This window comes from Choristoneura fumiferana, chromosome 9 (assembly GCF_025370935.1).
Source record: "Choristoneura fumiferana chromosome 9, NRCan_CFum_1, whole genome shotgun sequence".
Lineage (NCBI taxonomy): Eukaryota > Metazoa > Arthropoda > Insecta > Lepidoptera > Tortricidae > Choristoneura > Choristoneura fumiferana.
Window position 1 is genome coordinate 11,433,021 of NC_133480.1, and position 17,966 is coordinate 11,450,986.

The 17,966-nt window shown below is 37.3% G+C and overlaps 2 protein-coding genes across 2 annotated transcripts; one reads left to right on the plus strand and one right to left on the minus strand.

Annotated features, from left to right (window-relative positions):
- Positions 1-1,405: 1,405 nt before the first annotated feature.
- On the plus strand, positions 1,406-16,728 carry SppL (signal peptide peptidase-like protein). The gene is made up of 10 exons (XM_074092375.1): positions 1,406-1,594; positions 4,981-5,111; positions 7,328-7,479; positions 9,504-9,623; positions 10,230-10,412; positions 10,684-10,846; positions 11,036-11,172; positions 11,844-11,959; positions 12,699-12,857; positions 13,180-16,728. The coding sequence occupies exons 2-10, from the start codon at positions 5,041-5,043 to the stop codon at positions 13,255-13,257; spliced, it is 1,179 nt and encodes a 392-aa protein (XP_073948476.1). The 5' UTR covers positions 1,406-1,594; positions 4,981-5,040; the 3' UTR covers positions 13,258-16,728.
- Positions 16,729-16,771: 43 nt separating this feature from the next.
- On the minus strand, positions 16,772-17,654 carry LOC141431266 (coiled-coil domain-containing protein 86). The gene is made up of 2 exons (XM_074092376.1): positions 17,345-17,654; positions 16,772-17,083 (listed from the first exon to the last, which is right to left on the minus strand). The coding sequence occupies exons 1-2, from the start codon at positions 17,530-17,532 to the stop codon at positions 16,783-16,785; spliced, it is 489 nt and encodes a 162-aa protein (XP_073948477.1). The 5' UTR covers positions 17,533-17,654; the 3' UTR covers positions 16,772-16,782.
- Between the last annotated feature and the right edge of the window lie 312 nt (positions 17,655-17,966).

A 17,966-nucleotide genomic window follows, 5' to 3' on the forward strand; every position in this document is an offset into this window, starting at 1 on the left:
AAAGCAAGTCAAATCTTTCTGAAGTAATGAATGAAGTGTATTAAATTTATTGGGTGACACTCTTTCCTGGCCCAGATAACACCAACATGGAAATACTGGCCCTGTTTTTTGTGTACACCCCCATAGAACCTGACAGGAGCTTCTATTGGCATGTACACGAAAAACAGGGTCGGTATTTCCATCCCAGTATTATCCGGGCCGGGAAAGAGTGTCACCCAATTTATTGACTACCAGTGTGTTCTCATCTCTGGCCTGTGTACCTAAGTCCCACTGCAGGGCCACATCTCTGCCCAGAAAAGGCTCAGAATGAGAGTTTTGGCTGTTAGTTTGTGTTTCCACCTAAATTAAATTATATCTATTGATTGATTCAGACAGGCTCTTGTCCCATAGTAGGAATAATGAATCAGGTTAACTGGAAGAAATTCCTTTAAGGGATAAATTCTCCTTTCTGATCTTATCTGTTAATATCATATTTTTAATGCAAAATAAAGGGTTACACAATACAATGTTACCTATTTGTTACTCAACAAACTATTATTTTATTTCCAGCAATGATACTCTGTTTACGCGTGATTTAGTAGGTAATAATACATGGGTGACTGCGCTTTACTCGGGCTAAAACTCTGTAACACGCGTTTACCCAGAGATAAGACCAAGCTAGAGCAAGCTAGATTATTCATCTCCGAAAACCCCCAATACTCCAAATTTTATCGAAAACTTTAGCAGTTTCCAAAATTCGCGAAATAAATAAATATACAAGAATTGCTCGTTTAAAAATATAACATAAATACACAAACCAAAACAAACTTAACAAGATATTAGTAGGTGGTTTTAAGATTTTTATCAATAAAAAACATGTGCATTTATATAAAACAAACCTCGGTTAGGTAGGGAAATCTCAAATACAACATATTTTGTTCTTCCACTTCGAAATCTTGTGCTATTCGACGAAGATGAACGGGTTCCACCTTTTTTACAAGACGATCTTTCCCCCTAAATAGGTGGCCATTAGGAAGACGATTTCGTCTGAATAAGAATTGAGTTAATTTCATGATTGTATTTGCTTGCACCACTAAACTGAATCATAAATCAAAGAGAAAAACTAAATGAAACTTAAAAATATTTTTGAGGTTACCTGTCACTGTCACTCAGTGCGTTACAATAGAGCTGTTCCGGATACGTTAAAAAACGTTTTTGTATTTTAAATCAATTCCACAAAAAAGAGTTTTAGTGACAGCACATCACTAGTGAAAGCACGTAGTAGATTCAAAATTCCAATATTTAGTTTAGGTTTATAAAGTTCTAGTTTGTTTTTATATCAGACGTAATTTGCATTGTATTAACTTGGAATCTTTGAAAGTAACAACTTTTTCATCATCGTTTACATTTCTTTTTTTTTTCGCATCGCACGGCGCAACACTATCTAACTATGATGGCCGTCGATTGGCGGTCGGACGAGTGTAGGGCTTTTTTGTAAATATAAATTTGGACATAGCACTATATTTGATGTGGATTTATTAATAGGCAGTTATAGTTAATAAGCATGGGATCACGGGGCTTACAGTGATACTTTTCTCAGCAGTCCCCGGCTTCGGTGAGTGTATTTAATTTCCTTAGCAGATAGTAATTATTATTATGCTTCTGTGGATTGTTTTGGATGGCTTCCCATTTATTTACTCTTCATAATTAACTACTGATCAAAAAATTAAATAGCAATTACAATTGCAAATAATCCTTATCAATGGAAATTAATTGAGGTCGTTTTCTCTAACAATGCATTGACCGAGGCATATTGAAACTTCGTTTCGGTATTTGCCCTTTCACTTTATTGTACATTATTTTCGTGCTCTACTTATTCCGATCTTTTGAAGACAATTGACGTGTTGTCAATTGAAGTCCTTTTCGATTTACCTTTAGAGTTCGTAGGTATTTAGGTAAACTTCGTGTCCATATTCCAAGCAAACTAAACTTTAGGACGAAACTGACCTACTTAGGGTTTTTTACATGAGATCTCTTTATTTTATTTAGTTATATGATTCTACTGTAAGTTTGATTGTAACTTATCAATCACTCCAATGTATAGTCTAAACATGTGATATAACAATACACAACACTTATCAATCATGCTATGCATGTATAAATAATTATAATCATATGTATATTACATATTACCAACTTGAGCATGCTTTAAGTAAGTAGATAGGTAGTTAGTAGATCAGTGTTATGCTGTAGTTTAGTAACAGAATCAGTACTTAGTTATTAAGTCAATTAACATACACAGGTATTCTTTTTGTTTGCAAAGTAATAAGAATTATGAAAAAATTGATTTTCACTCCAGTTCAATGACTTCTTATCAGGAGGTGCCTGCAATGCTTCAATAAGAAAGTAGTTGGCCTCCTCAGAACAGGTGCAAGTAATCAAGCAATCATACCATTTCAAAGCTCATTAACCTTTTGATAACAATTTTAATTATACTTTGTTGGCGAAGGGAACAAGCTAGGTATGAAAAATAACATTTTAAAGTTGCTTTGAAAAGTCACATTTATTTAAGTTTGATTTACAGTTTGATTACACATTGTTTTTATGTTTAATTGAATAGTTTTGTTTAGGATGAATTGCAAATAAGAGTATCAACCAATAACAGTGATGCCAAGAAAATTTAGATGATTATTTTTAACTGTTTTCTGCCTGTCCAAAAAGAAAAATCTGATATAGGCTCACACCTTACATAATCAACTTCACCATCATTTAAAGCCCTCGGTTGTTGACTTTAGACTTCTAATAGACTGCCATTCTTAATTCCTTATTTATCACCCTTAAGACACAACATATTATTTTGGCTTGTTTGTATTTTTTAATATAAACAATTAGACGTTTTTTATAGCTCTTGAATAAGATGTAAATACCTATTTGTTTCTTGAATATTTCAAGTTCTCCTTAACATAACTCAATTCCAATTCAGCAATACAAAGGTACAAGGCTTGAATGACTTACTTTACTAGCTTGGTTAAAGTTAACTACACAATTCTCAAACAAAATTTGTTTTGAAATATGCAAATGAACCACTGAACTCTCCCATGGAATCCATGTATTATACAAATATTGTTATTAAATCATCTCTAATTGCCCTGGCTTGTTATGAGATAAATTGCAAATTGTTTGGAGTTGTCTTGCTGCGATTTGCAGTTTGGTCAGTCTGTGGCCAGCTTTTGTAGAGTGATCATGTCTGAGGTGCAGACATTTTTGTGATTAAGTGTCTTATTTCTTGTGGTATATTGTGGTTGATCAAAGAAAATAAGTGCTTATTTCCAATACATTTTAGAAAATATTTATTAATACTCAAAAAAAACAGAATTGGCAGTATAGCAGTTAAAAAACTTGTTTTTTAAGGCAGCTTGCTTCATTGTCTTGATTTTTTGTAAGTAGTTGCTTGTATCTGGTTTAGCAATAGGTACATTAACTTAACTTTATTCTGGTTTTGTATGATTATTCTGGTTCAAACTTGGTTACACTTCCTCTCTTTGATTGAAAGATGACAAGTGGGAGGTTTAAGTATTGTATGTTGTACCAACTGTGCTCACGACTCTGTTTGTGTAGGATTTGGTCAGACAGCTATTATAACAATCCAACTGAGTGAATATTGTTATTCAAAGTCAAAGTCCAAATATAACTAGCACTTATGAATGTAAAAAAAAAAACTACTAGAGAAGAATCGGGCAAGAAATTCAACAAGGTATATATTTTTTTAAACAGATTTACAATATTATTTAATGATATCTATTTTAATGTAATTTGTATGACATCCTACTAACATTTGACAGTAATTGATTTTAATGTTTACTAACAAAATGGATATATAATCTGAATAGTAAATATTATTATTATTATTATACAACACAAGTATTTAACACAACTTCATTTTTAACACAGTAGGTTTGCTATTTAAAGTAAGGGATCGCCAATGCGGATCAGAATTATTTCCAAATATCCCTGTCCATGATATAGTCATTAATTTTATAATACACCTTAGATATTAATGTCTTCTTGACAATAGATTTGAATTTTGTATCCGTTTAATTAGTAATATTTTTGTGAATTTTATTATAAGAACATATGCAATTTCCCAGAAACGACTTTTTGGATTTAGCTAGTCTGTAAGATGGAACTTTAAGCTTCCCTATGTTTCTAGTAGCCTTTGGCTTATCGACGTTAGTGGGAAAATCACATATGTTCTTCCTAACATACATGATTATATCAAAAACATAAAGCAACGGCAAGGTTAGGATACCTGTTTCCTTAAAAAAAGATCTTAAAGATTCACGCCTCTTCAAATTATAAATTGCTCTGATTGCTCTCTTTTCTAAGATAAAAATTTACTCAATGTCTGCAGCAGATCCCCTAAAATAAGGCCGTACAAAATGATGTTATTAAAGTAAGCAAAATACACCAACCGTGCCGTCGTTGCATCAGTTAGCTGCCGTATTTTCTCAACTGGTTTACTTATGGTTCTGTGGAATTGAATTAAACTTTATACTTTTCCAGGATAAAACCTATGTTATGAATTATAATTGTGCACCCCTTAAGTGATTTCTGATATTATACCCTGCCTACAAATAAAAATAAGAAAATTACCTCTACATCATATATATTGTACAGTTACCAGCACCATTAGCTGACACAACTCAATTCCTAGGGCTGGTAGGATGTGTCAGATATTTTTGCATGCTCTGCTGTAACTTACAACTTTGTACATGACTTTACAATGAAATAAATAAATAACAGATATTAATGCAGGTGACTGTACAAATGACATGTGCTCCTTATTAAGTTATTAGATAATTTTGTAGGCTTATATGATCACAGCTACATATCACAGTAGCATTTACTTTGCATCATTCAAACAGATTAAGATGGTGTTATGAGTTATGATGCAAGTTTTAGGCAATATGTCTGTATTCAATGTTGAATTCTTGTTTACAGCTTGACCCTGCAACCCGGACCCAGAGAGGCGCATCTGCCGCAGCCCCGGGCTCCGCAAGCATGGCCCAAGTGGGCGCCAACATGGAGTACCAAGAGTACAAGTGGGCTTACTCAATCATGGATTCTTCCAAGTAATTTATCTGTTTTTTGTCAAGATATCTTAAGATTTGTTGTCAGAGCCGCTATCCGATTTAATAAAAAAATTATATCTGGTAATAAAAGTGTAGCTCATACCTACATACATTATTATTGTATTACATATAATTTTATTAACTCATCATCGTCATCATATCAGCCGTAGGACGTCCACTGTTGGATATAAGCCTCCCCAAATTAGGTCGACAGTTGTTTTGGTTGAAAACGGCCTGCGTCCACTCCACCGTGAACCCGCGGCTTTAACCAGGCCATCCGTCCACCTCGTTGGTAGACCGACGTCCTACGCTTCGCTTGCCGACTCGCGGTTTAAATTTCTTAAATGACATCTTAAGTTAAAATAAAATTTGTATTATAATCCAAGGAAAGAGGTATGGCCCAATTGCATAACAAATTACAAGCAAACTGCAAGCAAATAATATTAAGTCTTGGCTACAAATATTCCGCATGAGTGGTTTTCTGGTGTTAGAATTAATTAACTTGTACATTTATCATTGATGTGCAGTTCAGGTTGCGTATAAGCAATAAAAAAACCTACCTCAAGTCTTGCCTGGTTAAGTACCTAGTGCGATTAATCCTACACGGAGATAAATATTGTAATCTGATTATTGTGAATTAATAAACAATAAGAATACTTATAATTAAGCTTGAGTACTAGGAAATGTCTAAGGTTTTTAATACCGCATTTTACACACTTTTTAACCGACGAATAAAAACGGATGAGATTCTCAAGTCGACGCGTATATTTGTTTTTTTTTCTTTCTTTTTAATTACACAATATTCACGAATAGTTGTTCCGCGCGACTTTTTGTAGGTCACGCGCTAAGTCGCGCAAAATGAATGAACGACCGTATCACCCTTTTCTTTCTTGAAAATTGTCTCCATCCAGCAGAAACTGTGGATGTTTCTGAGACGGTCTTAGTCCGTATCACGATCTCTATGCACACTATATCAAATTTCATCCAACTCCGTTTCGCTCTTTACTTTACGTGATTGATTAGATTATCTAAAAACAAAGAAGTTGACAAACTTTCACGTTTGTACTAGCACATAGACTAGCTTTTGCTCGCGGCTGTGTCGCGCGCTGTTCCCCCGAGAACTGTGCATTTTTCCGGGATAAAATAGCCTATGTCAGTCACTCCCTGGCCCATAAATAAACTATCTCCATGCCAAAAATCACGTCGATCCGTCGCTCCGTTTCGACGTAAAAGACGGACAAACATACAAACACATGTTCGCCATTATAATATTAGTATGGATGGATTAAACTCTAACTAAGTGATCACTGAACAAGTGATCACTTAAACGAAGATCATAATAATTTACAGCGTTGACGTGCGATGAAATTAATTACTTATATCACAAGCGAACACCCGCATACAGCCGATCCGCGGTAATTGGAGGGTCGTCTGCGGAAGTACTTGCACCCGCCACGCCTAATTAACCCGGGTCACTGGTCTTCATGAATAACAAATTACAACCGTGTTTTATTTAAACCGTTACGTGTATGATTTCATTGTATACAATTGCCTTTAATTGCGTTTGGCTAAATTAAGCGTTGTGTACAGATTGCCATAAGAAGTCTGAAAGCATGGTGCGTTACGTAATGCTAAGGGGCATCTACCGTGTCAATATGATTAAATGCTTACTGTAACTTGTACTAACTGTTAAAAGTGTAATTGTAACTGGTATATTTATTTATTTATTTTCGGAGAACCAACAGCTTTAATTTACAGAGGTTTTGCGGTTTTAATAGAGGTCTCAATTTTTTTTTAAATATCGCTCCGTCGATGGGACGACGGCATATGTGACAACAGAATTCGTACTCCTATGCCATTGACACTCATTCGTGACTGCGATAATTCCGGCCGGCGTTAAGGGCTTAGCAAAACGTTGCCGGACGGTGTTTTTTTGTTGTTTGTACTGTTTTGACAACATAGCCAAGTGGTTATTTAGGCAACTTGACTATGAAGCTCCGAGTTCCCGGGTTCGATTCCCGATCGGGGCAGATATTTATATGAATAATACGAATGTTTGTTCTCAATTCTTGGACGTTCCATATGTATTTAAGTATGTATATAAGTACGTTTATCGGTTGCCTAGTAGAACCCGTAGTGCCTACAAGCTTTGCTTAGTTTGGGGACCAGGGTAATTGGTGTCAATAGTCCCATGTTATTTATTTATACATATACAGGGTATCCGCGTGTCTGATCTCGATGCTGCTGATAGTCTACGGCAGCTTCCGCTCGCTCAACATGGAGCGCGAGGCGCGCGAGCGAGCAGACCGCGAGCGAGAGGCGTCGCTGCTGGGCGGCACCAAGCCCACGTCGTGCTCCGCCAACTCCAGTAAGACACTTCATTTTTTAGGCTTCTGTGCAGTCGAACAAACTGAATCACATACCAGGGTAACCCTTTCAGACTAACAGACTGATGGTTCAATTCAGACTGATGAAAATCAAATGTTTTTAATAATATTTGCCAAATGTCGCCGTACGTACGTACGTACGTGTGTGTAGGTGTGTGTGTACGTATGTGTCATTGTACGGCGACATTTGACAACTGACAGCTGTCAATACGACCTCTTTTTTCTAAATCAATCAAACAGGCCAAGGCACAAAACCCATGAATCTCACGAAACTGGTTTGCCGAAATAAAGTTTCAATTTATTTTTACAAAAAAAAGGCGAGTGAAATAATATCTATCTACAGGAGTGAGTTACATTATAAGTCTACTATCGATAAAAAATATAATATGGACCATCCCAGAAAACTTAAGGTACCTACCTAACTTAAAACGTCCGTAACTTAACTGCGTATTTTTTAAGATATTTAAAGAATTCTTTCACAATTCGCTTTGCAAACAATAAAGATATATCTGAACAAATAAAAAAAATGCTTGCACATTCTCTATTGTAATATTTTCTGAATGAATGAATGATTTTTTTTTTACGAAGTTTATAATGTACCTACCTACTATAAACATGTCTGTGTGTGTGACACAGATTGATTCTCAAGAGCTGGTATGAATGAAGGAATGTCTATGCATCACAAATTGATATAATACAAGTTATATTGTGTACCTACTAGCTGTTGCTCCCGACTTTGTCTGCGTAGAATAGTTTACGTCCTATTCTCAGACCCACCGAATATACACAAAATATTTTATAAAAATTGGTCATCCTAGAACTGGATCAACTAATATGAAGATTCAGCCACAGATAGAGAAGTCTCTCGCTGGGGAGCCAACTCTACACGCCATCGATCACGCAACTCATCTGCTCATAGTCCCGGAGTCCATTCGGAGGAGTTTAGTCACAAACATTGTGACACGAGAATTTTATACATTTAAGGCCCAAAAGCACGAAGGTGGCGAATTCCAATTTTGTAATTTGCACGTTAACTTAAATCTTGAAAGGAATAATTGCTACGTTATTGTTCTTAATAAATTTAAAAGGGGCGCGCACAGATTTCACTCTTTTGTTTGTTTGCGATTTTAAGCAAACTCCGTACTAAAATTCGTCAGATCGGGAACGACATTATTATTTTTTAAATAGAAGCACTCTTACATTAGTTAAGTATTATTTCTTATCGTGTTTTACTGTATTAAACTAAGTGCCAAAAAAAATTAACTGAAAATCAAAATGATAGTTATACACGTTCCCGTAATGATTTATAATAAAGTTACGGTCAATATAAGATGATTACGAAGGTACGTACCTTTTAATTATTATATTTTTCCGAACAAAACAAATAACGCCTGTCTCATAAAACACTCATGACACTACTACAGCGCACTAGCGCCAAAAGTCGGTTCAGAAATAAAAGTTTTGCCGATTTGTTGATTCGTTCATGAATATGACGTATACTTTGTTGGACAAACTTTTAACTATTCCTGCGTTTAAAATAAATTTATTTTGTCTATGTTAGTTGAAAAATTACTGGCACTTGAGGTATCCCATCTTAGGCCTCTAGGTTGGCAACTCATCTGCAATCCCCCTGGTGTTGCAGGTGTCTATGGGCGGTGGTGATCTCTTACCATCAGGAGACCCACTTGCTCGTTTGCCATCCAGTTGAGTAAAAAAAAAACCTTTTTTAGGAACCAAAATACAATCTATGGTGTAAGCATTTAAAGTTTACTTTTACTACATTTTCAAGTAAGTTGAAGTTACAAGGTGGTGTGTCGGACGCGTTCCCGATATGACTTTTTAACCTTTTTAAACTTTTTTTGAATTCTTTTTTTTTAAGGTATAGTATTGATATATCCGACTAATTTCATAGCGAGGCGATAGGTCAAACCACTAGGCCACCACGGCTTTTTTCTTACGGGTTCTTATATGCTTTGTTGTAATATCTCATAATGTTGCCCCATAGACGTGCAGACATTGAATACGATGCAGGCGCTGTGCTTCCCGCTGGGTTCGTCGGTGGCACTGCTCATCATGTTCTTCTTCTTTGACTCCATGCAGACGCTCGTCGCCATCTGTACTGCCAGTAAGTTTGTTATTTGCTATTGGAAATGTCCGTTTAAGGGACGCTCCCATACAGCTAAAGGGGAGCTCGAAAAACAATTGTTTTTTGTCAGGATATTAATTTAATGTTATAAAATGAAATGATAATGACTATTATGGTTATGTATTGATTGTGATTTTAATTGTTAAATTTTAACTTTAAGTTGTATGGGTTTAAAAAATGCCAAAAATAAATACATTTATTATTACTATTATTATTTAACTTCTTATTGATCTTATGTGAACTTGATTTTTATCTTGTCAATGTGTTCATATTTCATATTGCAACCAACTTTTGTAGTACAGAACTGCCATTCCGAAAGGTTTATCCAGACACGTAGGGAACCCTCCCTTTCCTCCCGTGAGCGCTTTCGAATACCAGAAGATGGGAAGTAACAGCTTGGCAACCTTAACATCCAACCTTCTTGCCGCTTGCTTGAGTATTGGCAAATAATGAGGGAGGCTTCTGTCCAACAATGGACGTCCTACGGCTGATATAATGATGATGACGGAACCCTCGTTACGTGAATCGGACTTGCAGCTGTCTGGTATTTTTCCACTCGGTGACAAGTTGTGTTTTGTGTTGCAGTAATAGCGTGCGCGGCGCTGGCGTTCCTACTGACTCCGCTGTGCCAGTACGTGGTGGGCGGCGGCGCGGGCGCGGGCCGGGCCGTGTGCGGACGGTACTCCGCGCCCGAGCTGGCCGCCGCGCTGCTCGCCGCCGGCATCGTCGCCGTGTGGGTGCTGACGGGGCACTGGCTGCTCATGGACGGTCAGTGCCACTATACCAGCTCTTCACAATTACAACGGAGAGGCGGAGCGTTGCCAGCAGACCGCCACTCCGTACGGAGTCCGCTTAAGGCTGCGTTTCCACCAGAGATGTACGAGGATGCATCGAGAAGAATGTTTTTGCCATGAACCAATAGAAATGCTTCATTAACCTATCAACCCAGCTCTAGTGGAAACATCTCAGCGGAGCGAGGTTATTATTATTGTAGACAGTTTATAAGAATTTGTAACGTGAACGAATTGTATTTCGACAGCTATGGGCATGGGCCTGTGCGTGACGTTCATCGCGCTGATCCGGCTGCCTTCACTGAAGGTGTCCACGCTGCTGCTGACCGGGCTGCTTCTCTACGACGTCTTCTGGGTCTTCTTCTCTTCATACATCTTCACCACCAACGTTATGGTCAAAGTGGCCACTAGGTCAGTATTTACTGGACAGCTTTTAAAAAAACGTCAATCAAACGTCATTTCAGGGCCATCCGATTACAGCAAGAGGGAATTTAGTTCCTTTCTTTTCAAACTAATAAATTCTCCTTTTTTGTACTGCCAAACGAACTACTGCAAATAATCCGTTTGCACAGGATTTTTTTAAACTGTTGTATGTAACAGGCCCGCAGAGAACCCAATGAACGTGGTAGCGCGGCGGCTGCAGCTCGGCGGGGCCCTACGGGACGCGCCCAAGCTGTCTCTGCCCGCCAAACTCGTGTTTCCCTCCATGCACCACCAGGGACACTTCTCCATGCTCGGTGAGCGTTTTAGTCACATAAAAGGCTCAGCGCTACTCAAGCACGGTCTTGCCAGATCCTGAAATGAAGACCTGCCTTATAGTAAAACATAACGTAAGGGACCACCTCAATAGAGGTGCTCCTCCTCTGTATAGTTTAAGCGATTTTTATTGCACCATACTGGACCATAATGGACTGGCAGCAGCTAGGGTCTTTCCGACATGCTACGACATTTATACATTTAACAGAAGTGTACCATCTCTTGTAAGGTCGGCCAGATACCAGCAGTAGTAAAGGTTATTTTTTGTGTCCTAGGGAAGCATTGGTCATTTACCATTGGGTGAACCACATGCTGTTTTTCGGCTGAAGTATAAAAAAAACGAACCAAAAATGTTCACTCAAACCAAACCTCAACCCAGGATTTTCTGTGTACTGTGTAGGTATAAATAAAATTCTATTAATCCAGACCCAAACTCCAAAGGTCTGTTTCACCACTCACTGATAAATTACTGGTATTTATATTTACAAAAAAAAAAACAGCAAAGGCGGAATGACAGATGTCTGCTACGTAAAATACTGGGAACTTATCATAGGATGATGCAACAGATCCTAAGACCCGGCGGCGAGAGTCTAAAAATCAGCAAATGTAAGAAAAGAGTAAATTTTAACAAGAACTTTATTATGCTTTACAGGTTTAGGCGACATAGTGATGCCGGGGCTGCTGCTGTGTTTTGTGCTGCGCTACGATGCGTATAAGAAAGCGACGCTCGTGTGCCAAATGGGACAAGTGCCTGGTCCTCGGTCCATGGTAGGAAGGAATAGGATACATTTCATGTGCATGTGAAAGTTTTTACTGAAGATTCATGCAACCGAGTAAAAAAGTATCTGTAGGTGCATTACTCATACTCATCTTGTGTATTCGTCATATGTGGCATATGCAGCAATGTTTTATTAAAAGCAGATATATGTTGGCTACAGATGTTTACTGTAGCGTTAGCGTTATCATTGTCCTGCGTTGTCACGCTGAATATTTATTTAGCCGAGTGCATTGCGTGGTAATGCTGATAGTGTGGGTGCAGCTGCTTACTCTGGAACAGAGCCACTGCAGGCCATTGGTGCTTTAGTTACCACTAAAGTTTACCCGCGGCTTCGCACGCGTAAACTATTCGATCTGGTAGTTACAATTGAGATACCGGAATTTTATAAAATTTCCCTGTGAATTCCCAAAATTTATATCGTGGTCTTCATTGAGGTTGTGTTAAGAACAACTGTCTAAATTTTCATGACTTTAACCCCAGCAGTTGAAATTTCAAGATTTTATCCCTATCCCGTGGGAATATAGGGATAAAAAGTAGTCTTATGTGTTATTCGAGACGTCCAGCTATCTACGTACCAAATTTGATCCAAATGCGTCCAGCCGTTTTAGCGTGAAGGAGTAACTAACTTACACATATATAAACTTTCGCATTTATAATATAAGTTAAGTATATAGTAGCATAGTTAAGCATAAGTAGGATTACTACGGCACCGTTTTGTTCTGGTGGCAGGGCTCCCGGCTGACGTACTTTCACTGCTCGCTGCTGGGCTACTTCTTGGGGCTGCTGACGGCGACGGTGTCTGCGGAGGTGTTCAAGGCGGCGCAGCCCGCGCTGCTCTACCTCGTGCCCTTCACGCTGCTTCCGCTACTCACAATGGCTTACGTCAAGGTCTGTGACCAACACGATACAGAACAGTTAAAAAATAAATAAATAAAAAACACCAATACGTAATGCTATGAAAATCGCAATTATTTTGTTAATGCAGTACATAGATGGACTGGTTCATTCTTCGTTATTCTCCGATATTCTTGTGGTACGTACACGTACAAAAGGCGCGCACACATAAAAGTCGCACGATTTACCTTTAAAGATGGTCTGACTACTGTTGTGTGTTTACCTGGACCTAACTTACAACCCACCGTAATCATCGTGGTGCAAGGTTACAATGTAATAGTAATTAATTAAACATTGGTACCTATATTGTTCTCAGGGTGACCTAAGAAGAATGTGGAGCGAGCCATTCATCACGCCGCCGGGCGGCAAGGGCGGCGCGGACTTCGACGTGTGACTGCGCCCGCGCGTCGCCGGCTGAACCCGCCCCGCCCCGCCCGCCGCCTCCGCGGCAACTGCGCAGTTAGTTCCACCCCACTACTCTACTTCGTGACCTGGGAGCGAAAAGGTTTCAACTGTAGTGAACCGAAGGGAATATCGACTCCCTGTGAGCTCCACTAATACTACCGCCGCGACATGTCTAACCAGGCGATATTTCAATGTGGCAATGTCAGAACTTGATTCTTTCTGTGACCGTAGCTAATGCTGTACTAATGTCCAACACTCGCTGCCCGCGGTGCCATAAATTATCGGTGCGCGAAGGACAGTCTAATAAATGTGGCTAATTTAATAATTACCTCGTTTATTTTCCCGCGAACAGCGAGGGTTGGAAATTAGTTTAGCCGAACTATTTTACTCAGGTCACAACTTTTTGAATGTTATAGAAAGCCTATGATCAAATTATTGCTCTCCCTAGTCGGGACGAAACTTGTATGAAAGCGTTAAACAATGGCAGCCTTTATCAGTCAAGCCAGCAGCAATGGAAATTGGATTAGATTTTTATTTACTATGAGGACTCGATAATTATTTCAAGTTACCGTTTCAACAAAAAACTTTGTCTGACTAAGTTTTTTATTAGCCTCTGTTTATATTTGTTGGTAAAACTCTAATGTAATAACTAGCTTTTGCTGTGATTCGCTATCGCTGTACAATTCTTCTTTGGCGAAGTGATAGGGAGTTTACGTTATGGTCACATTAGTAATAATGTGCTAGCTGTTGTTGTATATTTGGGATTTGTTTACACGCCCTACGGTTACTTCACTAAGTATCGCTTCCGGCAACATGGACAGAATGAGATATAGTTTCCTATAGACTCATTATATTTTCTTTGCCAAAATCTGCTTAATACTAATCTGTGTTAAATTACCAAGCCTTCATTTTGGTGCTTCTATGATAACCCAGGCAGGCTTACTGAACAAGTTTAATAGCTATAGCAATATTGGACTAACTGTGCATTTACCGCTCGGTTATGTGAGTGAATTGATGCGTAAATGATAGCGTAAAGACATATTGTAAGGTGTATGTTAGGATAGACGATACGCTTTGTTTCTATTATAACTACGTTTTAGTCGATCGTAAAGTTACAGCACAGGGTAACTTTTAAGACCTCTTTCGTGTAAATTATGCTAAGGTAGGGAACAGGACCAGCGCAGAAGCAGTGATTGGTACATGCATATTGAAATACACATTTTTTTATTTGTTCATATACATATTTACTTATTTAAGGATACGTAGATCGCGTCATCCAGTTAAAATTGATAGCCTCTTGGGCTAGCTGCACTGTGTGAATTAAAATGGCAACTAAAGTACATAAAAGTCGTAAACTTAATAAACATCTTTGATGAAATGTTGAGTTATCGCTTATGAAACAGAACAAATACTTAACATTTTCCTATCCATCACTACAGTATAAATGTATGTACTAATACAAATTGTAATATAATAACGTTAATGACGTAATGACACACATCGGAATACTCAGCAGGAAGAATTTGCAGAACTTCATATTTGGCTTTTTCAGTTTTACTTGTAGATGTTCTCAGCAGAAGCTTTAGAGCTTAAACCCTCTGGTTCGCGAGTTATTTAAATCAGTCACTGGTGCCAAAAAAGTGAGAGCAAGTGCTAACGCCAAATACAAACTCTGCCGGGGGTTGCGATTTCTATCCAGTTATTAATTATCGAAGTTAGAAATTGCACATACAAGCAAAGATCTCTCTTAAGAATCTCATAATGCTTAATCATCTATGGATTTGATATTGTTTTTTTTATATAATAGTGTCACGAATGCGTATGTGTACTTTATATACATTAATTGTATGTCAAAGCATAAGATTTTGCGAATGTTAACTTAGTCATTTTATATTTGCCAAGTCATCATTTTGGTTATCTATGATCAAACTTTGTTGTCACTGCCTTAGACTGATGTTTTCAATGAAGATTTAGAATTTCTATGGATTGAAGGAGTATTGAAAATAGTTGATTGATTTGGAAGCTCTAGGTGTAAGCTAATCTAACGTTGTTATTACACAGACAACTGTATGGTTGTTGTAAATGATTTGATTGAGTTTAATGAACGATGTTATGTAAGACACTAACTACATCATAAGGATCATAGGATATTTGTATGTGTGATTTGATTTTTAGTAACTTTACAACTTTTTTTATTACTTTTAATATCATTTTAAGTAGTTTTTACTTTAATTTTAAGTTTATATTGTGGAGATAAACATTAAACAGTATTTTTCTGATTATGACAAAAAAGTGATATAATTTATTGAGGCTTACACATGTATGGAATACAAATTTTTGAAGCATCAATTAACTGTTTATATACTTGTAATGGATTGGTGATTGAATTAATAAATTAAATTCACAAAAAAAAAATGTTTCTATGGAATGTTTAAAAATAACAGTGTTTTTATCTTTTTAAGTGTAATCAAATAAAATTATTTGGTGCATTTTAGATTTAATGTGTAAAGAATCATTCAAAGTTTTCAATTGATGTACATACAAACATATTATTATACATATAAGATTGATGTTGTATGAAGTAAGCATCACGTCTTGTCAGACATAACACAAAAATATGTAAATATTGCCAAAATTGACATTCAGTATCCACAAAATTGGGAAAATGCATTTAATATTTTTATAATGTACTGTGCAAGAACATTAATAGCAATACTTAATAAAAATATTAGATGAAAATAAACAAGTTTTTTATTTTTACTTAACTGTGGCCTATGTGTTGCGAGGAATGTGTTTTTTGATGATCCAATAGATATGCTTTATTTACATATCCTTGCTCCGCTAAGCCATTTCCACTAGAGCTGTGCTGAGCAAGAATAGGTAAATTAATGTTTGATTTTCATTGGATCATGACAAACACATTCCTTGCAACACGTTCTCGCACTTCGCCTAGGGCAACAGCCTTATCCAGAAAAAAGATGTTTCCAAACAATGAAAAATCCTCAGAAAATCAGACATTTGGCACAATTAAGTGTCATACCTGCACTCTTGTCTTGTTAGGTCCAGTTTAGACTTGCAAGAAAAATTGCACGGATTGTAATAAAATTGAGGACTTAATACATTTTTTGGTGGAGTGTGTATTAACTAAGGATATCCACAAGAAGTATTTGAGTGATTTGGACCTGTTCAATGGTGCAGTAAATATAATTTTTTGAGTTGTTCGGTATCGGAACATGCAGTACAAATTTACAGGTTCATCAAGCACTCCTTTGCAGCCAGATAATCTGGACATCGCAATAGGAGTGTTTGATGAATGTTTCATGTTCATATTAAAATAAATGGGGAACAGCAAGAATTTTCATGGATTGGTGTACATGTATAACTGCATGAAGCGTCCCCTCCTCCTCTGAAGGCTTCTAACTATGTAAGCTCTGGATATCAATTTGAATTGTAAGGTTTATTTATAGAATATTATTATAAACAATAAAATAAAATACAGCAAATTTAATAAATATTATTTATTAGCTTCAATTTCTTTATTGGTATCTCTTTTCTGGATGAACCTCAGCTGCTTCTTCCTCATCCTCTTTAGTTTGGTGGTGTTGGTGATCACTTGCACTACTTCTGCCTTCGCTCTGTTCTCAGCAGAGCGTTTGATGTTTTCACGTCTCCGTTCTTTTCTGGCCAGTTCTTTTTGTTTTAGCTCTTCTACAACTTGTCTGGATAGTTCTTTTGTCCGCTTTAGCTCCAAGCGCAAAGCAGTCTTCTTCTGAAAGTCTTGTGTTAGTCCTTTAGTTTTGTTTACTGTAGCAAACCTGCAAATAAATATTAAATTTGAGACGTGGTTGAACATGTAGTATCAGTGGTGGACTAACAGGCGGCCGCCCCGAGCCTCCGGTCTTGGGGGGGCCCCCAAGTGCTTCCGCGTTCCCCTGATGAAATCCTAAACAAGACTTTAGAAAGGTGCTAAGTACCTACATTCAGCTTTGCCGCCCCGGGCCTCTGACGAGCTTACTCCGCCACTGTGCTGTATCTATAAATAAAAATAATTTTGTTTAAATTCCAGTATAGTTTACCTTTCTTTCTTAGATTTCCAAAATCTTCCAGATTTAGGCTGTCCTCTGATTGAATCTTGATTTTTCATTTTCGTAGTTTTAGGCGATTTTGAGGCTTTTGGGTCCTGTATAATTAAACTCTCTTCTGTTTGACCTTTCTTAATTGTAGCCACTATGGACTGCACACAATTCTCTACGGCTTCAGCCATTTAATAAAATTTTCAAACGGCTAGTATTATCAACTTAAGCAAAATGGACTGAAAAAACCCGAAATATGCGAATAAACACACGTGGAGTGGAGGTGAAATCGTAAAATCTGAAATATGACATTGACATACAATGACTACGTCAAGTTCTGCATGTGTGCTCAAGCCATTGATAAAAACGTCCGTCATTACTGCATTAGGAGCGAAGCAATTTGGAAGCAATAAAGCGTTATTTTTTTATATAAGGATATATTATAAATGCGAAAGTAGTTCTGTTTGTCTGTTACAGTTTTACGCACCGTTGAACCGATTTAAATGAAATTTGGTATGGTATGGAGAAAGTTTGAGGCTCTGGGAAGGATATAGGACATTTTTCCCGTGGAATAGTGATAAACGAATTTTTGGTAGATAAGGTCGCGGATAAAAGAGTCCTCAAC